General features: G+C 50.1%; 1 protein-coding gene across 22 annotated transcripts in view; it reads right to left on the reverse strand.

Moving 5' to 3' along the window:
• Positions 1 to 26,676, reverse strand: part of afdna (afadin, adherens junction formation factor a) — a 50,641-nt gene extending 23,965 nt beyond the window's left edge. For 4 of the 22 annotated variants that reach the window (XR_008416232.1, XM_053881084.1, XM_053881082.1 and 1 more), the window contains exons 1-13: positions 26,275 to 26,673; positions 8,222 to 8,417; positions 7,996 to 8,108; positions 7,772 to 7,929; positions 7,538 to 7,698; positions 6,007 to 6,164; positions 5,703 to 5,787; positions 5,444 to 5,590; positions 4,381 to 4,425; positions 3,615 to 3,709; positions 2,579 to 2,829; positions 720 to 789; positions 70 to 140 (exon numbers count right to left, since the gene is read on the reverse strand). Coding sequence is in view for 20 of the 22 variants with exons in the window: in XM_053881084.1 (XP_053737059.1) it covers positions 70 to 140; positions 720 to 789; positions 2,579 to 2,829; positions 3,615 to 3,709; positions 4,381 to 4,425; positions 5,444 to 5,590; positions 5,703 to 5,787; positions 6,007 to 6,164; positions 7,538 to 7,698; positions 7,772 to 7,929; positions 7,996 to 8,108; positions 8,222 to 8,417; positions 26,275 to 26,376 (1,652 nt within the window). In the remaining 2 variants the exon portion in view is untranslated. Of the gene's footprint in view, positions 1 to 69; positions 141 to 719; positions 790 to 2,578; positions 2,830 to 3,614; positions 3,710 to 4,380; positions 4,426 to 5,443; positions 5,591 to 5,702; positions 5,788 to 6,006; positions 6,165 to 7,537; positions 7,699 to 7,771; positions 7,930 to 7,995; positions 8,109 to 8,221; positions 8,418 to 26,274 lie in introns of all 22 variants that reach the window. The other 18 variants (XM_053881089.1, XM_053881092.1, XM_053881096.1 and 15 more) reach the window with 15 other exon arrangements.
• Positions 26,677 to 27,577: the final 901 nt, after the last annotated feature.

A 27,577-nucleotide genomic window follows, 5' to 3' on the forward strand; every position in this document is an offset into this window, starting at 1 on the left:
GAGGAGATAACGGTAAAGACTCAGGAGAGGAGGATAATCCAGCCGAGGAGACGGAGGAGCAGAGGTGACCTGCTGTCCTGCATCTCTCCTCTGATCATGGGTTTGACCATCCCGCGCTCCATCTCCAGCTTTCCTGAGCTCTGCACACCAGAAGCACACACGTGTCACACAACAAGTCGGCAAAATCTAAATGAAAAATATAGTGATGTGCACACCAAAAAATGTACGTTAACAAAGACAACTGGTTGATTTGAAAGTCCTACTTTTTATTGCATGAAATGGAAAACCAAAATAGAACAGTGTTAAAGTATAACTATATAGACACAAAAATGCTCAAATAAATATACATACAAAATTCATATTTCTGTCACTGTTATTTATTATTTGTAATATAACTATCGACCAGTGTGCTATGACTGAAATTCAAATTTCCCAAGGGCACTTTCCCCACAGCTTAACAAAGTTCTGTCTATCTAATTGTGACTCGCCTCACTGATGCAACAATGGGAAATATTACTTGTCTCACATATTTTGAGACAAGTACTTGCCATACTGCAGATGAATGGAATTTATCTGCCAGAAAAACAAGGTCACGTCTGAAAAGAAAGAAAGCCAAACGTGGAACACTGGGGTCTAAACAGGACGAGGCAGGTGGTCATAATGTCATCACCACCCGCACGTCGGACACCGCAGAAGAGCAAAAGGCGAACTCTGCTTACCTTGCTGGTGGGCAGGGCAGCTCCGGTGTGGACGTCTCCGTGCAGATCAAACGTGGTTTCGGGAACACTTCTGCAGCAAAAAGGAAGAAGCAGGTGAGAGGACGAGGAAAGCCATGAAGAGTCAGACACACTGGCATGCAAACTGATGGTTTGCTTGAGACTCATTAGCTTCACCGTCAAATGACAGACGGAGATGAGTTGCTCTGGCTCCCTGAGTGAGTCGATCAGCTCAGCACGGCCATTAGCAGAGAGGCGGGTCAACAACTCAGCCAGCTGGAAACATCAATAGCAGCGACAGCAGGAGCGCAGCGAGCTGTTGACTTCACACATGTATTGACTTGCGGCGATCTTTCACCCCTCCGCCTGATAACCTGCCTCTCCACTGTGACACACACAGCAGAACAGGAAGCAACCACCATCTTCACTCCTTTCAAAAGAGGCCCCACACCAGAGCGGGCGCGCTGCGACGCGGTGGTAAATATGAAGAGCGACGACCATGCTCGACAGCAGCAACGGGCGGGGCGGCCTGACTGGCACGTGAACACGTGCATGACAAAGATCATTTGACCACAATGACAGATCAACTCATCTCCTGTCAGCGCCTTCGACTACAGACAGGAAACTACAAACACCCACACGTTGCTGGGTGACTGAATTAGCTGCTCCTGCAGTTCCCATGGACAGACCACAGTCATGTATGTGTCGCTCAAAAACCTCGCCGAGTCCTGCTCATGCACCTTCAGTGAGCCCCGCTCAGACGACGCAGATGAAATGGCGACCTTTAACTCCTGTTTTGAGTGCAAATAACTGCTGGGGTCGACGCCGACTCTAAACATAAAGGAGCTTCTAAGAGCAGCTTCATGTAAATACTCCCAGGGGCCCATGAGTTCTGAATTCAATGAAACTTATTTCAAAATCAAACTTGACACTGGCATCAGCCAGATCACCTCCTGTGCATGTCGTGCCCCACACAAAGTGTGTGTTGTGTCGTGAGCTGAAGTGGCAGTGAAGGAAGACGGTCCATGTGCTTTCAAAGTAAACACAGCTGGCCTCTGTTCACACCGCTGTTCAAATGTAATATCCATTTGACAACAAACGGAAGCATCTCTTCCAGCGCTTTTTACTCTCATTCTAGAGTCATAAACATGTATTTACTGTTCCTCTGAGGCACACTTGCGTCTTGTCACGTGACTAGATTGTGCATCAACCGGAGTTAGGCCTGTTTTGGACATCTTCCTTGAATTTGGAAGTTCACGCTCCACACACTCTGAACGCAGCTTGTCGACCATTGAAGCATGCGACGTACACTGAATTGTCAGGCGGACATGTCGTTGACTCGATGGATCACCTTGCATTACTGGACTCCCGTCAGTATTTTGGGCTCCTGCATTATTGTTACTTTGAGATTCAAACCTTCTTTGTCTGAACAGCTTCAGCTCACCAACATTCACTGACACGAGCAACTCATTCTGAATATCTAAAGTGACTTACGTCTTCCAGGCAGCTTCGGTCGCCCCGCGAGTCATTAAATCCCAGCGAAAGCTTCTTTTCTGCTGGATCTCATCTTCCCGAGTCTCTTATCTGATGTGCTCTCTGCTCGTGTCAGCGTGTGAAAACCAGGCCACACCCCGGAGCAGGCGGATCAGATTAGAGGGCGGCCTGTCAGCCATAACCCTGGACCTCAGCTCTTCCTCTCATTTTCTCAACCGTCCCTCCTCCCACTTCTGCCTTCATCTACTGCTCGGCCTGCCAACTACCAAACCTCTCGCTCTCCTCCCTCCGTCTACAATAACACCATGCTGTTTTCCCAAAACAAAAATAGCAGCAGTCGCAAGAAAACTTGGCCTCTGTGCTCTCACCCGGACTTGTGGCGGTTTCTCATCATGGCCGCTGGCTCTCGCTTGCCTCCATGGTCGAACAACGGGTCCACAAACTTGAAGACGTGGGCGGAGCCGAACTGAAGGGTGGAGCCTGAACGCAGCATGGTTGTTTCGGTGATGCGCTGCCCGTCTACGAAGGTGTCGGCGTCCGGGCCGTGGGGCGTCACCGTCACCATTCCCTCGCTGTGCGTCAGGTTGCAGTGGTGCGGGAGGATTCCAGGGCCAAGCAGCTGGAGATGGAGTAGAGCCGTCAGAGACGCCCTCCACATTGTCAACCGACTCTTTCAGAGTTATACACAAGGAAGGACAGGTGGAGCTCCAGGGTTTAACATGTTTCAGGAGGTCTGGAGGTCGCGCCATTCAATGCAAGCATTTGTTTTTGGATGCTGCAAGTGGGTCAACGCCATGCCATGCCATGAGAACAGGGCTAAAAACTCATGTTTTTGATGAAAAATAAACAATCATATGTTGGATAATGGAAAATAAAAAGACTTATTGAATACATTCTGCATTAGCTGATCATACACACCATGAAACCGTATGAAACCATTATATCTGTCCATTATTTGTCCCACAATGGGGAAATTGAATTGACTTGAAAATCCAATTTAACCACCGTAAATTCAAAACCTACTGAAAAATCTATTGGGTTTTTGTAGGAACAAGAACATGAAGAGTCATTTACTTAACTTTATGTTCAGTTGAATAAAAACATTTGACATCACTGGCTTCAGCAAAAACTCATAATTGTCACTAGAATAAAAAGTGACTGTACAAGTAACATCTACTCACGACCGGGATCGATTTCGACCAACCGGTCATGAGTCAGGTTGGACGTAAGTTGCATGCCATTCAAAATGGCCGAGGCGAGGGTTGTAGGTACTAAGTGCGACAAGAGATGCGCTCCTTCACCCGCCGATCCATCATCAAGCCAGCTACCACTGAGGCCCGTGACGTCGATGAACCTGACATGCTCCTGCCACATTGCTCTCTCCCTCCCAGTCCATAAACTCACCTGAATGGCTCCGTCATCGGTGCAATCTGAGCCCACCTCGGTGATGCTGTGCTGAAGGCGGTAGAGCTTTGGCTTGTCTCGGGAGTCGGATCCATCTGGGAGAGAAAGGACACCACTCAAGGCGCGACGAGGAACACGAGTGGGATGTTAGCATGATGGCGATGTCGTTCGACTGGCGAATTCTGACAGGAAGTGAACCTCAGACTGCTGCTTCGTCAGTCACCAGACAGAAAGCAGAGAATCCAAATCAGGGAGGAACCTAGTATTTTAGAGAAGATTCGAACTCACTATTGATTTACTGTTCTCACTGGTTACAATTGCACTCACACACTTGAGAAAGGCTCTTTTTTTCTCTTTGAGTTCAAAGAGTCTCATGTCATCCTGAGGCGTCCTACTTGTTGTGTGTACATACTTGAACTTCTGAACTCTTGATTGTCTTCTACCAACACCTTAATCCCAGGCACGCGCTTCATATCCAAATAAAAACAGACTTGAAATGCATTTTCAGGTGTCAGATCAGCTGTAGAGTCTTCACATTCTAATGCTATCCAGTTTACTTCAGTGATTTAAAACCAACTCAAAGAGGCTTCTTTTTGAAATGATATTCACAAGCAAAACTAATACGAATAAGCCTCCTTCACACAGGAATCGTTGAAAAGCAGTGATCATTTCTGTTGTCTCACTGACATCTAACAAATGCCACTAGAGTCAGCTGCAGTGAGGCCAGGACAGAAGTGACCGTGTCAGCGTCAGGAGGAGTGTTTACCTTCATGGTGCCGATAGGAGTAGTAGGCATAGTGATTCCCTCTCGCTACGCAGACAGACGGGCAGCAGGCGCAGAGGAACACATGCACAAGGCCCGACACGCACACGCACACGCACACGCACACACCATGCCATAAGAAAGTGGGAAAGAAACAGACATACAGCAGAGGGTGAAAATGCAGCAGCAATAAAGAATAAAAGGCAGCATCACTGTGTCAACCCTTCAATCCCAAACTCCCAGCAGCTGCTTGAGTGCTCTTTTGAGGCACAAAATTTCCCACAGTGACTTCACAGACCCAAAGTGTCCCAGCAGCAGCAGTACGGAGCTGCTGCTGCTGGGACACTTTGGGTCGGACGGGTCGGTAGCACCAGGGAGCAGAGCGACAGGAGAAACTGAGGAAGGGTCAGAAGCAGAAGTCAAGCGGTTAGTGCTGGTCAGTGTCACATTCAGCAGGGTGTGCGTCCACCTGTCGTCAGCTGCGTTCCAGGACCAAACAACTTACCGCCCGAGGGGCTCCTGCCTGCCGTGCCTCACTAACCAACTCCTCCATTTACTCATGAAACTGACGGGATGCTGAGACATGTTTACTGAGATCTCTGGAGACTGAAGTGCGTTTGCTGTCTTTATGGCACTTATTGATGAGTCTAACTTCATTGGCATCAACTCTGTGTTTATATATATTTGCGACAGACAGATGTTTGCGTTGGCCACGGGTTGTTAAAAGATTCAAAAAGTTCTGTAAAACTTGGAATGGAATTTCTTGATCAGAAGACTATTTCTATTTGAAGAGAGATGTGCTGCTTTGCCAAAGGCATCATAAGTCTGGCCTCTTTCAAGTCTTGTGATTTCACACTTCTTACTAAAGCTCATACGACAAAGAAGACGCAGCTGCTCTGTGTTGCAGTTCATCACCTCACTCACTTCATCTTTATTTATCTTCACATCTCATTTTCGGACCTCTTCCAGGACCCGCTGCCAGTTTACTGAGGCTCCCCACACGATGTGGTGATCGATGACCGGACTTTACAACCAAGGGAAACTGGTGCAGCGCTGAGTGACGTACCTGGGCTTAACTCCACTAAGTAAGGCAGCTTCTCAGGAGGCAGAGAGTTGCTGCCGTCCTTCCCGCGCAGACCCTTGTCCTCCACCTTCCTCCCCTTCCTGCCCTGGTAGTCTGGTGGTCTCTTCTTCAGCTGGAACACGAGCGCTCCTACGAAGGAATGAATTTCAAAAGCTGACCAGTCTGTAATGACCACTAGAAGACGGCAGGGGGCGTTCTAGACAAGTTAAAAAGGCAGCACTAGAAAATCGGGTGGAGTTACCTCTGTCTGCAGGCCAGTCTCTGAAGATCTGCAGTGGACACTCGCCATCGTCCAGGATCACCTCCTTCCCAGACTTGTCGTCCTGCTGTCACATAGACGCACATTGACAAGAGTCAGTTGGCTTTGTGGTTCTACACGGTGCCTCCGACCATCTGTGAGGCACCGGTGCAACAAGAGTTGCCACGGTTGGGTTTGTTTCCAACAACTCCTCAAACAGTTCTTCCAATATTTGGGATTGTTTTCACACCATATACTGGTTGGCAAGTTCTGCAAAGATTTCGAGGTGGTTGTGGCATGTTGTTACCCGAGCAATGCAGTATTCTCTGGGGTTCTCCTTCTCCAGTCCATACTTCTCCAGAGCTTCCACAACGGCAACATCAGCCGTGTCGCGGGTGGAGAGCAGGATGGTCTTGTAGGGGATGTTGGGCTTCAGGCTGTCGGCGTGTATTCTCAAAGTTCCCCCTGTAGAAGCACAGATACAGGGGATGAAGCCAACGTGTCAGGGAAATAACGTGACAAATGATGAGTACTATTTAGAAGACACCTAAGGTGAAGAACATGGAGGTTAGCCAGTGAAAGAGGACTATGACACCGAGAAAGAAGTCTATAACCTGTGGAACAAGTGCAGCGAGGGAAACAAAAGTGCTACATTTCATTTTGTCTTTCAGTATTTCGAGCCACTGACACCTTCATGAAGATACACCAGACTTTTGTGCACATCGCTGACAAACAGAATTACAAACAGAAAACATCTTTCTTTCTTTGAAGGTGGGAGCCTGTGAAAGTTGCCGACTCTAGAGTTCCCTTCAGCACTGGTTTCAGTTCGGAGATCCCAGTCTCACCACACCACACCACAAGCCTTCCGTCTCACTGGCTGTGTGTTTGTGGACGCTGTCTTTAGCACTGATCCATCTGTGTGTCTGGCAGAGTGATGCGGTGTGCGTCCCTGGTGTGAAGCGACGCCGGAGCATCTGCAGGCCAGCTGATCCGAGGGCACCTCATGCAGAATGGCCTGGGATGAGTGGACTGAAAATGAAAAGTGCTGCTGCTCACACCTGGACTCAGAAGGTCCAGCGCCTTGTCTAAACCTCGCCACTCTGGATCGGCAGAGAAAAGAACCATGACGCTCAGGTGGCTGAAGAATCCACATGACGCCCAGAAACTGCTCGTCCAGGAGCTAATGAGGCCGCTTGTTAGAACACGGGAGGCAGATTTTTGCTTGTTGTGATAATTGCTGGTGCTTCCAGCAACATCCTCCAATAGCTACTTCCCTCCCTTCCACCCTGGAGTCGCTGAAGTGCAGACTGTACTCCATGTCTGACTAATTTGCCTCAGTTGCAGAAACCTTCGACCTCTGTTTGGACCTGGGCTGCAGGGTAAACTGCGCTGGAGGCCACCAGTCTGTGTGGGCATGCGAGTATATGACCTGTGTTCCCATCTGTTCTGTGTGTGTGTGTGTGTGTGTGTGTGTGTGTGTGTGTGTGTGTGTGTGTGTGTGTGTGTGTGTGTGTGTGTGTGTGTGTGTGTGTGTGTGTGTGTGTGTGTGTGTGTGTGTGCACCATGTTTGTAAATAGTCATTTGAGTGTGTCTCCACGCCTCTGTCTAACTCTTACCGTCCCTACATCGGTGTCATTGCAGCCTCTCAACAGTGCCAGTATATCCATCTGTGAGTCTTGCTAAATGATAAAACGCTGTCAGAAGCACAGCGCGCTTTACTTCAGAAGATGGCTTCCATCCAGCAGAGTTCTGGCTACTGAGTACAGATGTAAACACTTCTCCCCCGTCGACGTGTAAACAAATAGCCTTTGGCAGCCGCGGCCGTGAGGGACGAGTACCTGAGTCAGGCCTCCCGTCGCTGCTCATGAACTCCTGCATGCGCTTCTCCAGCTTCTGCTGCCGCCTCCTCTTCATCACCACCTCGGGGTTGGAGATGGTCCGGGTGAAGCTGGTCTCTGGCATGTCCTTGTACACCTCGGCTGCCAAGCGGCTGTTTTCCCTGGAAGACAGGACGACGAGACACTGGTCAAGTCCACTGGGCAAAAGATCCGGACCAGTCTCTGGTTTCTCACCCATCCTCGCGACTCAATATCTGATCATCTCCATCTGAGATCCGTGCAAACTCCTTCTCCCTCTTTTTCTCCTTCTTCTTCTCCTTCTTGGATAATGTCCTCTTGAAGTTCTGGATCACTCCGTCCTTCTCCTTCTCTGGCCCGTTACTCTGACTCTTCTTTTAGAAACATCAAACACTGTTAGCCAGCCGACCGCACCCTCTTCGGCTTTCCCTCATACCCACCTTGGGCAGGATGTCGTTCTCGTTCTTCAGGACGAACCGTCCCTCTCTGTCGTCTTTGTTCCAGTTGAGCTGCACCACCAAAGGCTTCTCATCCAGGTCCAGCTGGCGCTCTTCTAACACACACGGATGCACAAGTTGATCTGAGAGCCCACGCTGAGCAAGCCAGCAAAACTTTAAAGCAGATCTACATGTCTCTTTCTCGCTCCTGTCCATGACCAACACTCACCGCCGCTGACATGGACCTCGTACAGCGAGTACTTGGGCGACGACAGCATCCGCATGTCGGGTCTGAACTTCTCAGCTAACGTCTCAATGACGTCCTGCGTGGTGGCCGTGCTGGACACTCTGATGCACTTGGTGGCGAAGTTACCGGCGACCCGGTCTTGGAAGTAGAAGCGCATCACACCATGGAACTCCAAATCCTGTCGAAGAAGCAGAGATATATTGAGCAGTCGAATGTGGCAAGAAAAATGACCTGGGACTGACGGAGCCCAACACACTTGCACCACTAGTTTCTCGGTAGAGCAACCCACGATATAAAGAGGAAGGCATGGTCCTTGGAGAGTCAACGTTTCAGCCATGGTTGCTTGTTGCATACATACGTGTGTGTTCTCGGTTTTTCTTTTTCACGCTCCAACTTCTAACAATTCGAATCTTCGGTCAGTTGCAGTTCAGTTGTAGAAGGGTTCATGTCAGTCGATACAAATCAACTTTAAAGACCTCATATTTCCATTGCCGTGCATCTTTTCAAGCACAAATGCATCGTGATGCGAGAAGAGAATGGAAAAAAGCCATGCAGTTATGGCCGGAATGTGCAGGAGAGAGAGAGCGGTTGAGCCGCTTCGAGAGCAACAGTGAAGGCACTCACTGTGCTGACCCGCATGATTTGTCCTCAGACTGAGGCCCAAGCAGCCTTCACACGACCAGACTGACACCAAGCACGGCCCAACAGAGATCGCGGACCAGCTTCCACGAACTTCGTCTGCTGGATCCCGTACGTAACATGATAATAACAGCTCCACACCCAACCACAGACATGCTCCTGATCCGTGCCGACTCAGCGACTGATGGTCACGCATTAAATAAGGCAAATCAATGCAGGTATAACAGAGGAGTGAAACATCTTCTCTCTTCGTTTCTGAGAAACGTAGCCTGACAAAGTGGCAGAGCGACACTCGGCTTCACGTCACGACAGGATGCCGTGTGCTATGGAAACGACTGACTGTGACATTCGGGCCCACGGCGGTTCTGGTGGAGTTGGCAACAAAGCCATTCTTAATTTGAATTCTCATGAGAGACCTTGGCTGTGTTCACACGGACGACAGGTCCGTAGCAGATGAGCTGTGTGAGCGGGGCTGGGTGCGTCCAACGTGGGACGGATGCAGCATTTGCTCCTTCGGTCATAAACCCCAGTAGACGTGCACGGCAGCCTGACAAGTGTTGTGACTGTGAAAGCTAAGAATTCCTGTTCTCTTCCAACAATGGTCATTAAACTGTGTCACTGCACACTGTATTTCTTGTCAAAAGAAAACGAGTGCCGTGTAGTGCAATGTGGAAGTTCCATGAAGTGTCCACCAGAGTTTTCAGTGCTTGTGGATGGGACACTGCCATTAGTTTTGTTCCATCAGTTGTGTTGAGTCAATGGCTCTCATGTCTGTTGGTTGTCTCTTATTTTGTGCTCAGAAATGACTGATTTGGGTTGTTTTTCAAATGCACTTTTATCCACTGAGTTATTTTTGCTGTTTCGTGTCAAGTCATTTGTAGCTTTGTTAAGTCACTTCTTGTTTTGCACTTGCTTGGTCAATGTTGCTGTGAAGTAATTTGTGATATATTTAATCACTCGATCAGCTGTTTGGATGTGTGGAGTCTTCAGCAGTTTGTTGTCATGCACTGGGTCGATTGTGGTCCTGGGTTTTGTTACTTGCACTCGGGTTTGGACCTGTAGTTTCCCGTGTTTCCGTTGTGGTTAAACAAAGTATTGTGCTTCTCTCATGATTCTGATTTCCTCATCATTTAGGTGCGGTGTTGATGTTATCAGCCTGTTTGGCGAGAACCTCACTCTGACCAGTCAACCACCCGTGAAAGTCTCCACACGGCGTCATTAAGGGCAAAACAGGACGAAGCACTCCCAGCCTGCCTAGTCTCCAGCGCCTCCTCTGCCTGCCCTCTGCAGGTCTGACTGTGCAGCAGAGTTTCGAGAGTGAAAGGTGGAGCCCGGAATGTGTACCAACTCTGATTGACTGCTGGAATGTGGGTCATCAACGGTCGGTCAGGTTGCGTAACCGCTAGCAACTGTAACTGAGCACTGTCACGAGCTTTAAAAAAAAAAGAGAGTCCAAATCACCTGACAGCAGTGACAATGGACTGACTAAAAGAAATCACCATTGGCAGACACCGGTGTTCTCCTGTGGGAGCACTGTCTGCCCCGGGTCAGAGTTCACTCCCACACCCACATGGCACCGGTCCAATCCATGCTACGATCGCCACATGAAAGCAGGGCCATAAATGGCTCCAGTCTTGGGTGCTGTCCCTCCGCAGGAGCACCCACTCCAGAAGATGCTGGTGAATGATCAGTGGACGCCCACGCACTGGGTGAGCACATTAACCCGCTAATGGAGCACAGGCGTGAAAGACAGCGTGGAATGAGTGTCAGCGCTGCGCACCGTCAGACGGTGGGCACACCAGTCAAGCATTTCTCAGCGACACGGCTCTTGAACCGAGTTCAGACTGGCGGAAGCAGAATCAAAGTGGGAGGGCACTAAAACGTGTCACTCATGCGGAAGCAGACAACACAGCGCAAAATGACAAGTCCCAATGTTGAGACCACTCGTCTTGATGGCTTTTGATGGATGAGGACGTGGAAGATAATGACATCGGATGCCTATGGTATGTAACAGGTGGGCATTTGTATGATGTGACGACAGTCTCTGACTCTAACGTTAGAGCAGCTTCCTTGTCATTTCATAAACATAGGACACACCCACCAATGATGTCAGGCTCCCTGATCCCGACCCAGCCTTTTTGGTTGTAGCCACCAACCAACTTGTCAGGTTCTGAACCAGTGGTTCTCCCTCTGTGAACATGGTGGCCACGCTGGGGAGCCCAGGCTTTATGCTGCATGGGGCACACCGCCATGTCTCAGATGAGAGCTGCCATGGCGTTGGAGAACTGATCCCTTTGAGATGAAACGCTGTGAAACCACCCCGTGGCTGCTCAGCAGGGTTGAACGACTGCCTTTACAGACCAAATGACACTTGATATTTGGTGATCGCCCAGTAGTGGGACGATGGTGCACGCTGGTGTGGAATCGTCTTTGAAAGAACCTGCCACAGTCCAAGGTTGAAGGCCCTCGGACAGCAGATGCTCTGCTCCAGAGCCACACAACAAACTAACAACAAAGACATGATGTCGCGTGACACTTCGCATCATGGAAAAGTCAGTCTATGCAATGGAGCTCATGCTACAATAAAAAAAGAGCAGCTAAACAGGGCTTTCAGCCGAGGCTGCTGTGTTCCCCACAGCGTGTCACCCTCAACCAGGCTTCAAAGAAGACTTGGTGTCAGCTGTGATTCAGTGGTCAAATTTGCTCATCCAGCATTCACCACTCTTCCCAGCGCAGCAGCAGCAGCGCGCACACACACACTCACACACAAGCGGGAAACCTCCAAACAAGTTTGTCCGTCTGATCAGCCACGGCCGCTTCACTCTCCCTGATCTAGCTACAGCCAGAGTGCGAATGCTAATGCAGCACACAATGTCTGACTGGTGCGGAAGCCTCAAAAGTCATAGAGGAAAAGCCATACACCTGTAAATGAAGCTTCTCAGCTGAAGTGCAGTCGTTAATTGAACTTTTTTGGGTGTAGGGCAGCAGCGTGAGTGAGTGAGTGAGTGTAATCCTTCAGTGCCAGGAGGCCTCAGCCTCCAGAGAAATGACAACACACACTCATGTGGTGCTCTCCAGGACACAGCAGGATGAAAGTGTCAGCGTAAAGTGTGATTTCTGAAAAAAGGCCCACTGACCCTCGGTACAGATAAACGGACGTCCAAAATCACCAACGTCAGCAGTTCTTTCTTCAGATCATTTTAATTCATGGAACGCATAAACAACATATTTTGCATTGCTATTAAAGATTGTTGTGGCAGCACACAATTTAGTAATATAGCAACAAATATGGTCCATAAAGTCTGACATGAAACAGGCAATGCTTGATCAAACAGTCAATGAATCCCCAATTCCAAAATAAGTTTGTTTAATCAAAATATGTTTGCATTACTTACACACCATGGTTTGGGAAGACAACACAAAATAGCTCAGAAAACGACATCAATATATGTAACTGAATTAGTTGGATCGCAGAAAAAGCTCTTTTAAATCTTACAATCTTACAAGCAGCAGCGAAATATGTGTGATGTTTTCAATCAATGAATAATACTTGGATTTAACACCAACAGAAGTTGACCAAAAAACCTGTCCACAGGAATGACTTGGCACAGTGTGGTGGGCATGAGCTTTGGGTCGACACGGAAAGATTATCCATGTCCGTGAATCGCCACATCTGACAGTCATCTTCAGTTCTTCATGCCAACACGTCTTTCAGGACTGAACGAGCACAAAAACAAGACTTCATGTAAACAGTCCGACCGCTGATCCGCCAGAATAAAAACACAATAGACGTCTTAAGTCTGAAGAACTGGACTCAATTAAAGTGATTCCTCGTGGGCTCATCTACTGCTTCCCACACTCCTTTTACGGTCTCTCTTTCATCAACTTATTCCCCCGTCACTCTCCCTCAGTCCCACTCAAGTCAGGAATGTCAGACCTGAAGCCAGTTCTGAGCACAGCTTCATACCCACGGCTCAGCCGTGCGTCTCCTGCAGGGGAGATAGACGGGGTCATCTCCTGACCCCCGCCTTAAACCGTGGGGTCAAAGGTGGAAGATCTGTTGTGGTTGGGAAAGTGACTTCAGTCGCTGTACCATCAATGTTTTATACTTTATTACAAGCCTTAATTTTCTAGTGCTTTCTCAATTCTAAAACCACATGTTGTGTTTCTTCATGTCATAGATTGATTTGTTTTGCAACAGTATTTTATTCCAAATTACACTTGAAATGAATGAATTTGCTATTCCGCTGATTTCATTTTTGGGAGTCGCAACACCAAGTCATATGTGTTTGAATCCTTCATAGTTTGGATGAAGGCAGCACATCTGTTTGGCCGAAGTTCAGCTGTGCCGTGAAGTGGGCGGAGCCTCCATCACAACAGATATTTTAGGGAGGAGATAAAAACGGTTACGCCATTTCACAGTGGGAAGAGAGCGCACACCCTCCTACTGCCGCTGACAACAACAGATGTTTCGGAGCCTTCGCAGGACTTCACTGAGAACACCATCACACTGATGCATGATAAGAATCCAAACGTGCACAGCGAGATTGAGCAAAGACAGGCGTGCTATCGGGGCTTGTGGACGCTGAGCAGACCGGCTGCGCCGCTCAACGCAAACGGCGGCAACATCTCCATCATCAGACCTTTCATTCTTCAGTCTTAGTCTGTCCATCCTGTCTGCTTCCTTTCTTCCCTTCACATCCCCGCCCACCTTTCAGAGAACGCCTCCAGACTCAGGCCTCATAAAGTAGACAAGTTGGTCCACTGTTTCGCTCACGTGGTTTCTTTCCACCCATCCATTTCGGTTTGTCTGCGGGAGGAATCCTCTCTTCCCATCTTGCATTCGACTGGCCAGCTACGTTTCAAACACATCTTTTGTCCTACTCCACCCGTCCAACTGTTTGCAGTCGTCCGTTTGTGACTTTGATCCTCGGGACCCCAGTCTGTCTCCATATGGAATCATCTCCGTCGTCCATCTTAGTAATACCATCTCTTTACTTTGGCTCCATCCATTCGGATGTCAGTCTGATTTTGTGGTCAGTTGTCGAATCGTTTTCTCTTCATCTAGTTCACTCTGTGCCTTTTTCAATCGAGAGCATCAAACCTGTTCCTCCCCGTCAGTTTTTCTGCATCAGGGTCTCACACAGTCCCGTAGTCTCCATCCACCCAGCATCAATCTGCCATTTGTCCCTCTGTACATACATAAATGTCCATCTTCCAGGCCCAGTCCATCAGTCTGTCCGTTCAGAGTTTACACATCAACGCAAAGTCATAACTCGCGCAACAGTTGAGGATTAAACTGGCTGCTGTCCCAATTCTTCTGAGCACCAACTTTGTCAGAGTTTTAAGAGCCGAGTGCTTAAAGTAGTTGCCGCCTAAATCCTCTGAAGTAATAACCAAGGAGTCTCTGGTGCTCATTATGCAGCGCACGGTTTCATAAAAACCCAAATTTGGCAAAGCGTAAGTAAAGGTTAAACCCTGGTTACCATGGAGACGCTCAAGCCTGTGACAATAAAAAGATTCATTTTAAAAGAAGGGCGGAGAAGACGTCTGGAGGAACAGGAATAGATTCCAGCCGCTGTGCGTCATCCAACACACACACGCACACACGCGCACACACGCGCACACGCACACACGCACACACGCACACACGCACACACGCACACACACACACACACACACACACACACACACACTCTCTCTTCCTGAGTCAATATTGTTGCGGCCCCACCTGCAGTAACAGGGGGATTCCACCACGAGCTGGGCCGAACATGGGAGACTCATTACATCTGACCCAGCAGAGAGGTTTCAAAGACTTGAGACCGAGTCCTCAGTGACATCTCGTGTCATTTCTCCAGCAAAACACTCGCACCACAGTGGGTGGGTTCTGTGGGTTTGGAGGCGGAGGATCATTTCTCATGGTTTTCCCTCGTAACAATTGACAGCTAAACACTTTTAATTCTGTTGTTTTGACTCGGCCTGTTTGATTCCATCACATTGACTCTCTGATGACCAGACAAGACTCAACCAAAGTTGACTGAAGCCCAGAATGTAGGAGCTCAAGATCTCACGTTCAAGTTTGCAGATAGAGAGCCACACTGAAAACCATCTCCTCTAAATGAAGCCATCGGCAGGGCAGGGACAGCGTCGGCCTGGATGACTTGCAGAACCGCCAGAACCATGAGGAGAAACAAAGAGGTTGTTAGTATAAACCTCATGTTTCCTGTGCAGCAAAGAAAAGCCTCTTTGTCTCAGGTGAGTTTCAGCTTCAGTATCGAGCACCACCTCATCATCATCTACCCCTCCCCCCCTTAAATTCTGACACAGTGAGGTATTGTGGGAGTGTAAATCGTGAGGTGGGCCACAAATCAGAGCCGCCGGCCGCCTTCACGGGCAGCCCACAAGGATCAAGGCTGAGAGATTAGGGCCAGCCACTGGGAGGTAACCGGAGTGTTACGAGTGAGGGGTAAGTGTCTGCTACAAGGCCGAGCCGAGCTGATGAGTCTCCGCTGTAGCTTCTTGAACACATTCGACACTAAAACACGTGAAGATATAACGCGTGGAGGAAACGGATCGCGTCACGCTCTGAAGACAGACGTGTTCCTAACAACACAAGTCACAGATGCATGATAAAATCTTCTTGGCTCAACAATATCGTTAAAATACCCCGCTCCACACTTCCACAAAAAAACAACTTGACGTCTGACACCTCGCCCAGAGACATTCACTCTCATCAGCGGTGAAAATGTCAGTCTAGCTGGAGTCCAAAAAGCGAGTGCACCACGAGAGGAAGCGATGACTTCTGCTCCATTTACTGATATTTTCGCTCTCATTCTCCCCAACTATGAAAAGGAGCAAGAGAAAATAGAGACTTGAGAGACGAGCAGAAAGGTCACGCACGCTTCTCAGCGTGTGAGAAGGATCGATGACTGCGTGTGCAGAGGCCACATGAAGAGGAGCGGTTCAACATAGCCACTCGCCATGCAGTTACACACAAACACGCAGGCAGCGAGCACAACGGTGACCTTCGGCAGGCTGTTCCGAGGGTCCGAACGAGCAGAGAATAGAGAGAACACTTGGCCGAGTTATGCAGGTCTGCCCACACCTCAGGTGCGGTGAAGTGACAACCATCAAACGGACCGGGTCAAGCTGCAAGACGGGGCCCAGAACGGAACAGAATCTCAGCGAGTTGGTGACTTTCAAGTGGGTCTTCGCCTGAGGCTTCACTGCAGTTCACTTAGAAAGCCTGATTCCCAGAGGAACCCGAATGTTTCTGCTACTGCAGAGGTCACCTGGTTGATCCATAGTGAAAGAGTCATCTGCAGTCTTACGTAACCTTCCCGGCGCACAACACTGTCAAGCTTCTGCTGGGGAGCTTTAAGTTTATTTCAACACGCTCTTCACCAAAGAGTCCAACCATCAGGCCGTATGGTCACACAAGATGATACACTTTAAAAACAATGAATTAATAAAACATTTCACAAGCACTTGAAAGCAAGATGGCTCCATGGTGCTTCTGTTTACTATTTAAAAAGAATGAATCACCTTTATTAGAAACACTACGGGTTTCTCACGTATTTCAGCAGCGGCCGCTCCAAAGTACAACAGCAGACACCAGCATTACCAATTAGAAAATCTAGCAAATATTTTGGGGGGAAAAACAGAGATGCAACTGTACCTTCAAACAAACAAAGTTTGAAAAGCACATAGCAAACTGACACACAATTCACTAACACCAACACTGTACTTTAAGCATTGATCATCTTAAATCATGCCACAATTGGGAAATCCAGCAGTACTTCACTAACCTTCTCCAACGAGATTCATTTTTGATTCTCCTCCTCAGGCTGGAGAACTCATGAGCGTCGACTGGTGAGCAAAATATATCACAATCAATGAAGCCTTGGCTGCGCTTTTGCCGACACTCATATGTAAACTGTGTCCTGGTGGCACCTTTGACAGACCATCTATATACAGAATCTTTTTCAGTATGAAGTAGTTGTTAAAAATATTCCGGCGGCCATTCAGTACACCTCATACATATTTCAGTGGCATCTCGCAGGAAGCACTGGGGTTAACTTGAGAGTGGCCCTGAGTGTTTTAGTTCCCTTTTCTCATAGCAGCAGAACTTGAAAGCAAAACTTGTCTCACAAAATAATGCGCTCGGAACAAGCCAAACTGAAAGATAAGAAGTCAAAAACAGCTGACGTAGCAGTGGACACGAGGCAGCACAGGAACTCAACACCCCGGCTCTACTGACTGCTGCCATGGTAACCACCTGAGCAGGGTGTCATGTTGCCAGGCTGGTGACGCCCACATCTCAGGTGGACCACTCCAAGTTCAGCTCCATTCTCATCAACACAATGTGAAGGACTGCGTCTCAAATCGTCTGACAGCCCTCTTTAGTTCATTACACATGTGGGGAAGAGGTGGCGGAAGCAAGCGAGCGTCGAGACTAGTGCTGGGACTTCATCAACAGCCCTTTCCAATGACCTAACAACTGAAGAGACTGGCTGAACAACAATGTACTTGCATCAGAGAGCATTTCAATGATTCTCATTGCCAAACAATAACACGCATTGTTAAGCTTAACGCCACACGTGACAGAATGAGTCACGATGGAGGTACTCACAAAGCTGGAATTAGAATTGACCAACTTCATCCAACTTCAGGTAGGACCACTGTGACATGGTCGTTTCAAAGATGAAAGCATCAAGTCAAGATGGCATCTACCACAGAGGCACAACATCCACAGCAGGGTTTCCACCAGGACTTGCTGAGCGTAAGGGAGTCGTGTTCTTGGGGTGTACCCTTCCATGACGTGTGTGAATGTACATGTTGAAGGCCGCCAGGACACCATCGACGCCTACAGACAGTCGAGTTGTCACGCAGCCATGTGTCTATTGCAATTTGACAGCTGAATCATGAAGTTCTCAACTTGCATTTCCCACCGTCACACAGTTCAAATCCTTTGATTGAAGTTGCAGATACCCGCCATGCTACACGAGCCGACGAATGGCACAAGCATCCGAGTGATGTGTTGACATCACCGAGCCCTCACCAGAAGCCTGGTGCCAGAGGAGCCCTGCTCACACAAGTTGATTTCCATGTGTGAAGGATTTGCTGCGCTGGGACAATCGACCAGACACTTCAGCTCAGCTTTGCCAGTCTCTCTGCAACGTTTGTGGGGACATCCTTGCACAAACAACTGTCTGGCATCTGCGGCCGCTCCCACTACAAACATGCATTTTGGCCACATAATGACAACACCAAGGGAAATTTCCTCGCCTCCGAAGCACAAACCAGCAATCATCATAAATAGTTTTCAACAAATCTGAAGCACTCGAGTTGAGACAGCGCTCTGGTGTCGGTGATGTACGTCACACTTCATTGTGAGCTCCAGTGCGCCTGGCTCCAGTCGCTCTTATATGCCCTGAAAGCAAGGACAGACAAGGAGGAGCGGCGAGTGAGAGAAACCTGCTCAGGTCTCCCACAGACATGGTGTGGTTCCATAGAAGCTCTTAGACCCGCCTCAGTGAGCGGCTGGGTGGGGTTGAGCCAAGAAGGGCGCAGCACCACCGGGGGCCATTAAAACAACCAGCAGAGGAGAGGAACGGAGGAAAGACAAACAGCAAAAGGTCCAGACACGTACATCTGGTTAACGTTGAACATCACTCAGCTGCATCAATGTCCCCCCAGTGATCCAGACACACCCCAAACACTTCAAGGACACCACACAGCACCTGCACAATTTAGCTTCAACCCCAGCCACACATCGTCTACGGGTCTGGCCACGAGTCTCTCAGTGAACAACAGCCTGCCCTCCGATGTGTCCACACGCCTCGGGTGCAGCATCATTCTGCAGGACAGGATGTTTCTCTTGGAATAATGAGCCAGGTACAGTGGAGGAGTGACAGACGTGGATTTGCTGCTTCATTTGATAATATGAATAATAATAACGTCCCTGTCAGCAATTCACAACTTCAATAGCTCAAAAGTTTAGCGCGTGTCAACAATCTAGTCTGGATGACAGCCATCTGAACATTTTGGACAGCAGAGACAGCAGAGAGACATCTTTTGATGAAAATATGTCGACTGTTTCAGTTCAAAAATCCATTGAAGGAGAACCCTGCGCCACTCCTCGGCTCACCCTTCCCTCCACTCTGCTAAGACATTCCTAGATAGCCAGCAGATGAGTGAATGATTTCGGACACCGCCTTGTAACGCGCTCTGCGTCTGATCCGGTGAGGTCAGCAGGGGGTTGCGGCCCTTGCGATTGGTCCACGGGGACGCGAGCTGGCTTTGAGTGGCAGCTGGGAGACCATATCAGCTGATCAAGAAGCCAAACAAACCAATGGAGGCCAGGGGAGAAACAAGGGGCCAAGTGGGGAGGAGGAGGCCTGTGAGGGGATTAACACGGTCTGACAGGGTGGCTGGGACGGACACGCACGCACGCACGCACAGAGAGGGCGGGCTGCTCTGCTGAGCACACACAATACACTGCTTGTTTCTGAACAAGAGTGGAAGAGAGAAAAGATAGAGGAGAGGCCAAATCACAGAGAAGGAATGTGTGTGTGTGTGTGTGTGAAACTGGGAGCACAGAGATGATCAGCTACAGGTGCTTCCTCACTACTGTCCCGCCATGAGACCAGGAGAACCCTGCACAGACCTTCACACAAACGCCATGACTTGCCGACGGTACCAGGGAGGCAGCCGGGCCCATTCCAAACAGCATTTCTCAACGTTATCGCCAGGAACGTCGGCGGCAGACTCGCATTAAGTTGAAAAATGAGTCAATATCTCCTCAACTCCCAAATTTCCCCACATGCTTATCTGAAACATTCCAGAAATTCCACAACCAGCAGGAAACTATGACACACAGCCTGGGTGGAGACTCCCAAGTGCTGAAACTGATGTGAAACTGATGACCAAGAATTTGCATTGATTGATGACGAGAACAGCACAATCTGTCATGAGAGCAACTACCCAGTGAATGAAAGGGACTGATCTCCAGCACACATGACGGTCTTAATTCGACCAACATACAGCACTTCCTTCATCTAGAAGCGTTTTTCAGACCATAATGGAACCAAAACCAAGAGCAGTTCTCTCTGTCGCGCCAGCTGTGACGGTCATGGTGCACCAGCTCATTGTGCATTTCGTCCTGGACCTCACCCACCGTGCTAAAATATTAACAGAAGAGTCCTCAGTATTTGGTGAGTAAGTACATGTTTAAGTTGTTCGACTCCTGTTCTTGATGATGTGGAAGTGCCACACCACGAGGTTGATGTTTATGCTGCCACTAACTTTCATATAGAATTCTCGGATCAAATTGACTGACTGTCGACTTGACTCGTCGCTTTACCGTTATGATTTATAAACGAACCTATAAATCTGTGTGGGTCTTTGTCAGACGTTTGTTTCATGCCAACCAAGTCTGGGATGCTCCGATCAGTGGGCCACCGATGGTGATTGGCCAATCTCAGGGTGGTCAGTGAGCCGCTCCTCCCTGCTGCTATGGAGGTTCCTCCAGTCTGCCATCTAAAGTTTCTATTCTGCAGCACATGCACGGGACAATGCTGTGCATTTCAAGCTCCAGCACTTGACGGAGCATGGAGAGTTTTCCGGGCTCATGAGAGTGAGAGCGCTGGTTCCCCAGCAGCTGTTGGCAGAGCTAACAGCTTAGCAACAGCCACCGGTCCGAGCATGACATTCGGACCGCTAAGCTAATTGACCAAGAAATAAGGACTAATTCCACCGAGCCAGATGAGCAGCCTTTCTCAAGTGTCTTTTCCACGGAGACGGACACGACTGGATCTGTCGCTGTTTGGGAGTTTGGAGTTGGGTGCAGCGATAGTCAGCCTGAATCTGAAACTGCTGAAAAAGTCCTGATCGGAGCATCCCTACTGAGAAGCATGGGCCTCACTTTAAGAAGAAGAAAAAAAACTGGGTCAAACATTCAAGCCAGATCCCACTCAAGACCAACAGCAGGATGATGAAACTGTGCAGCAATGCCACCATGCTTTCTCCAGCTTTGGCAATTTGGCTCAATTGCTTTGCTCTTCTGCGGGTCGGACCACAAAATAAGTACGTTAGTTGGGGGCTTGATGGGGCAGGCAGGGGAATGAGGACTTTAATTGCAGCGCTCGCGATCGTTTGCTCTTCTTGCGACAGCTCCTGAGGCGGAGACAGATAAACATTTTCACTGTGTGGACAAGGCACTTGGTAGAGATGGGTCACACCAGGTGTCAGAGCCCTTAAAAGATCAGATTTTTGATCCAAATATGTCAACTTCAACATAATGACGGGCTTGTATTGTCACGTGCAGGAGGAAAGCTTGAACTACGAGCGGAACTATTACACAGTGTGTTATCCTAATGAGGCGCCTGCTTCATCTCAGCAGCCATAAATTCCTTGACAGCAAACACAGATGAATATCGGAAGCAAAACTGAAGGACGAGTACGACCAGCGGCAGCCGGACGACCAACACTGGCGCCGAAAGTGCATGTAGTATCTTTGAGCAGAGGTCGGTGCACCTGGGCGCTGTGAAGTTACTCAATCCAATCAAGTCCATACTGTGGCCCCGGTCACATGTGCGTGTGTGGGAGAGAGAGCAGGGTCATAACTCTGCTCGACAGGCCGTAACACAAGTGGTCGGGATCTTTGGTCCCATTTGAGGACGACCAGTGCGGAGCGACCGCTCCTTCGTGCTCACATGTGCGACAGTGTGACGGGGCCGATGGATCGCCTCAATAGTTGGTGGTTCAACGTTCCACCGCATCAACGATTCCAGCGGCCCCAGCCGCTTGGTCAGTATTGACTTACTTAACCCATTCACAATTACGCAGACGGCTCTTTGGAAGACGGCCGATCAATGGACAACTTCAAATCATTTTGAAAGCGAACTGTCCAATAAGACAAGCAGGAAATGGACTGAGTCTTCAAATGTACACCACACACATTGGGCCCTGTGTTTGAGCCATATCTCCTCGGGTCCTCGACACTGCTCATTTCTTTTGCCTTCATAAGGAAAATCGCATTGTAACCACCAGACAAGTGGTCGGTTCAACATGTGGTTTCAAGCTTCGGGTGACACTGTACAGATCAACATATGGGTCTGACAACTCCAACCTTCTTAGAGTCTCACATCTGAATTTGGACGAGGACATGAACGTTTAGATGAGGGACCCAAATATGACTTGAACACTCCATGTTATTCTGCTTTAACTTAAGAATTCCCCACACATAAACACACCAGCATTATTCTGCACCACAGCGACAGCACACTGATCCACACTCGCAACGACCTCAACCTCAAAGATTCAACAGCGTCATTCTGGCCTGTAAAACACAGGAATGAATGCAAAGCTGGGGAAAAAAATGGGACACTTCACACATCAATAATGTTGCTAAATATAGAAGCAGCCACAGCAAGTTGCAGACTAATAACTAGCCTTAAGCTGACACTCTTGCCCCGCCCACCAGCTACTCCGAGTACAGTAAACCGAGCAGATAATGCACATGATGCACAAAATAGCCCCTGCTCATCGCAGCCAGTGCGTTGCCACGGCGACGGGCCGGGCAGGGCCGGCCAGCTAGCCGGCGGCCGCGTGACACTGTGAGGGGGAGCAATAAAGCCACACACAGGAGGACAATGGGAGCGGAGATGAACGCACAGCACCATCAGCGAGTGTGTGTGCGCAAGCTATTGTGGTCGGAGCTGAGGCCAGCAGATCTGTGGTGGGCCAATGTGCCTCCGCCAGCAGGAGCTGCAGACAGGTAGACATGAGCCAGACGCTGAGCTGTCACTCAGACTCCGCCCCACCGCTTCTCCACGCCCCGTCTTTCAGCCACGTTACAGTCGCATTTCTGAGGAGATGAAGAGTAAAGCGGGAGGAAGCACGGATGTTGCGTCTGACCAGTGAGGCAGCGGTCACATGACTCAGAGAGTCACACGCAGAGTATAAATGTCAGTCAAGAGTCACGGCGGCCTGACATGCAGCTTCCCCAACAAGACTAATAGCAGCTTCTCACCACTGATCAAAACTAAAACATGTTGGAACGCTGCCTTGTGGTGTCACGTCCAAGAGACCGACAGCATGAGGTGAGGGCGTGACACCGATGCTTCACTCTTCAGACCTTTGGGATTTGATCGGCAGTAAAACAGCACACATCATCGTCACCTATAGGCCGACCATAAATCCCTATTCCACGCCACTCTCATTCCGAGCAGGTTTGTCCAGCAACCCGATGACTTCATCGGCAAATATTGCCGTAAACACTGGTGCAACACAATCAAATACATGTTTGTTTTCAGCCACTGGAAGCTAATTTGGTGGGAATTGAAATAACATGTGGTTGCGGTTCACAACTGTGACTCATGGAAGTACAGATGTGAAACTTGTCTCAGAGGAAGTTCATATGAAAATTTCAGCCAAATTCCAGCCTGCAACAAAAGCAAACTGAAACGAATAACAGGAGTCCAGTGGCGGTTGTGTCTCTAAATATACGGTCCAACAACCTGGTCACATCTCTGGTCCACCTAGATCACAGGAAACACACAATCTCTGCACAACACACACTTCCTGCTTCCTGAGCTGCAGGGAAACGCAGGGCGGGGCTGATCCTGCGGCCACACCACTTCCACGCTGAATTTGCTCCCGTAAACCATGGACAACGAGGTCTCAGATTCAGGATGGACACAGCCAAATAAAAGCAAGGTACAGCACACCTGTTTTCCTACAATAGCCCCTGTAACGTGACCTCAGTGGCCCAGTTCATGAGTGAAAGCCAAATACTAGGTCAGATACTGTCAACACTTGTAGTGAAGTGGAACAAAGGTGTCACAAGCGTGCAGCTGATTCAGGAAGGCACAGTAGCTCCAAGCCAGTATCAGTGGCATACCTCCCGTTGTTGTTGCCATGTCAACAATCAGCAAAAATGTCAGGCATCCAGGAGTCTGACGCGCCAGCTCAGGATATCAAAGCTGCTGTGAAACAAGATCATGACGACAACTGGGCCATGAACCTTAACAACTGCAGCACGTCAGTATCAACCAAAGCACAGTTGGGTTGCATGCTACACCGACCTGGTGCAGGCTGCTCTCGTCTCAAGGCGCACCTCCCGTTGAAGAGGAAACTGACCAGGTGCCCTGGGGCCAAACAGTCCATCGAGTGAGCGAGCAAGGCAGCCTGTGTCAGGCCCTGCGTTACACTGTGACAACACTGGGAGGTGGGAGACAAAACCTCTCTTCTCTGAAGCGCACAAGATTCGAAGAATGAGACCAGACGACGTGACTGATCTGCTGGATCCCTGGGTCCAGGGCTGGCACTGTGCATGACTCTCTGGTGACCAGCAACTTCTCCATGCCCAAACGCTGAAGACGACACACTCATGTGGAGTGACTCAGTGCTGAAATCAGCCCCGCGAACATCATCTCCTGCCTCATGGGATCTGATCGTACTGTACGGCAGACACGAAACAGAACCGCTCCGAAGCTCGATGCCGTACCATGCGTCTCAGCCACGGGTTAATGGAGGACGCGTTTCAGCATCGAAGGATATCAGCTGTTGGCATTCCAGGGCCGGAAAACAAACATCTATTTTCGGCAGCGTGTGTGAAGATGTCAGAAACTCGGGTGAGATGAGGCAGTCACTCATGTGTAGCCATGTTTGAGAGGGTCTCCAGAAAAGCACAGAGTGAACCATCGAGCAGATGACAGGCCTGAGCACACGGAGCCTGGCTTTACCCAGCACGTACAGAAGGAGCCTGACGCAGAAGCAAGTAGAATCCTGCTTAAATGAGTGAGCCACGTGGGCAGCTACCAGCGAAACACCACGATCGCAGACCCAACACAAGGCCCACATCCTCAAACACACGACGACCACATCCAGAGTGTTTTCTTTGGGCAAGACAGAAGCACGGGGCCAACGTCAGCAGCAGAGCCTGATGTCATGCAGCCCAAAGTGAAGCGCTTTGAGCCCAGTCACTCGCCCTGGTGTTGTTCCGTGATGTACAGCCACCAAATGCGCTACGAGCGAGATAATCTCACCCACGAGTTGCTGATAATCTTTGTGGTTGGCGCTCACACTTTGATAGCGTGAACGTAAACACGAGTGGGAACAAAAGGAAATGTTCCCACTTTATCTGCTGGCCAGTAGAAACAAGCGATAATAGCCGCTGGGCTTGGAGGAGGACGGGGACACGCTTCTGCCCCTCCTGGCGCCAGTACCTGTTGTGCTGTCCCACAGCGGGATTTCTTCAGTTTGAGTGGTGAGATTACAAAGTTTGAGAACCTTTGGTCCAGACTAATCAGCCAGCCATGGTTAATCTGATCATACCAGTGACCTCACCGTGTCCCCCCCCCCCCCCCCCGGCTGTTTGGCAGGTCGGTGATCTGGACTGGTGAGAAAGAGCGGACCACTGGGGGCAGCGGTGTCCCGCGGGAGGGTGTGGCAGGACGGGCCCACAGAGCAAAACAAGCCGTGTGGAAACGGTCGGAACCAGTCAGAATGACCGGAGATGCTGCGCCGGAGGTTTGTGCTGACTGACCGTTGGTCGCCGAATTAATCGGCTCAAGTGCAGAAGTGGGGACCCTAAGCTCCCCCCCCCAGCTGGAAGGAGATGTGGGGGTTGTGTTGCCCTGACACAATCCCACTGTTGGCAATACATCAAACCCACTTGACCATGAGACGCCACAGTTGCTTGCTGGTTCAGCCTGGAAGCAGCCAACAGCTCGAGAGGTTTGGCATCACCCACCAGCTGGCTGTAAATGTCGTCCGTTTGTCCTACAGCAACCCCTTCTGCTCAATAGTACCGCTGAAGTGCAGTCGGCACCGGGTCAAACTGGCCGCTCCACAGCGCGGTGTGGAGAGCTACAGGTAATTAGCCTGCTAAGCTAACTAGCCCCGGCGCAAACTCGGTCCGGAAAAGCGCCGTTTTTACGGCTAAAAATCCCGGCCGTCAATTATACGGAGTTTCCATAAAGGAAGGCAAAGTTCGGCGCGGGTCACGCGCACCAACATGTCACCGGTGTGTTACACTGGGAAGCACGAAGGAGCCATTCACGAAGCCGCGGCTGCGGGCGGAAGCCAGCGGAGACGACCGTCTCTCACGCGCCTCCACCGTGGAAACGCGGATAGAAACACGCGGCTGTTGCGGGAGATGTGGCGGGGGGAGACGTCGCGACATCGCTGTTGCTTCGGCGTGCTGCGCGAACGTTGCGTCGAAGGGAGACGCCGCTTTTCCAGCGGGAGTTGGCGCTCTTGACGACCTCTGGCACACCGAACCAGCCGCGCGCAGCCTCCGGAGCCCCGCCACCAGCGAGTGCAGGGCCCCGCGCTGAGCAGGCCCGCGGGGCCGCGGTGTCTCCTGCCGCAGCAGGCGGGCCGCCTACCTCCGTGGGCCGGCTGATCTCGAACAGGTCGAGCCTGTTGGCGTTCCAGTGGTTGATGATGTCCGCCAGCTTCCTCCGCTCCTCCTCCCGGCTCCCCGACATGGTGGACACAGCCGCCGACCTTCGGAATGAGGACCGTCCCGTCACCTGAGTTCGTTAGTCCACTGGAGCGGCTCGATCACCGTCCGGTACTTGGTGCGGTTCAGTCGACCTGCCGTCTGATCTGCTTCGTCTGCGCGTCCTCGGCCAGCCGCGCCCCCGCTACACCCCCGAGCACGCGCGTCTGTGCACTGTTAACTCTTTCCCTTCCGAGCTGAGTCGATGACGCCGCTTTAATTCGGCGGATTACGCTCAGCGGGGTGACGTCACTCCTCATCGAGTCCGTCTCCACAGCGAGTCTTCTCAGCTGGGCCTCACTGGACCGCAAGAGGTGAGCAGTCTGCAGTGATGGTGGGGGCAACACACGAGACGAGCTGCCATCGTCATCTGAAGGCGCACGGTGAGCGGCTGGTCAGACCCCCCCCTGAGCTCCAGGGTGACCTCCCCAGCACAACCAGCCGTGCTGGAGACCAGCTCCGCCCTGGACGTGCACCAACACCCCACCGTCACAACCACAGTCCTCTGCCCCTCTGGTTTCAGCCTGGACAGCACATCAACGTCTCCTGCCAAAACAAGAAGAGCTGTCCTACAAAAACACCACCAAACTGGACACACATATCAATAGCACTTTCAGTCATCAGTTGTGTATTTTCAGTGTGCTATTTAAGTGAGTACTGTGATGCACTGAAGGTTTGCTTGAGCTGCTCTGGAGTGGAATCACGCGTTTACTCGCACGTACTGAAGCATACGGGAGCTTCGGCTGGAGGCACTTCAGTCCAGAAAGACTGGACTGGCAAATGTTCTGATTGGGAACAAAGCTCAACTGCTGCAGAAGGAGTGTGCAGTGTGTTCATGAAACGTGACGACATCCCATTCAAACTCTGCCCAAGGAACATCTGGGATCTCTAGCCTCACCTCGGACACAGGGGAGCGAGAAGGTCCAACTGTCATGGCACGGTTCACCACCTTCGAAAAGAGCCACGCCTCTCTTCTCTAACAATAACGTCCTCCTCGTGTTTCTTTATCTTAGACTTGTGGCAATGCATTCAGGTTTGGGCCTCACCATGGCTTCATTACATGCAATGACGTGTCTATTTCGAGTGGGTTCAGGTTAGGGACCATTTTCCTTTACAAGGTCGTGAGACCACTGGCCACTGCCTGAATGGGAGGTCTATGTTGTCATTCACATCCGCACACTGACCAT

The sequence above is a fragment of the Synchiropus splendidus genome, chromosome 12, assembly GCF_027744825.2.
Source record: "Synchiropus splendidus isolate RoL2022-P1 chromosome 12, RoL_Sspl_1.0, whole genome shotgun sequence".
Taxonomy (NCBI): domain Eukaryota; kingdom Metazoa; phylum Chordata; class Actinopteri; order Syngnathiformes; family Callionymidae; genus Synchiropus; species Synchiropus splendidus.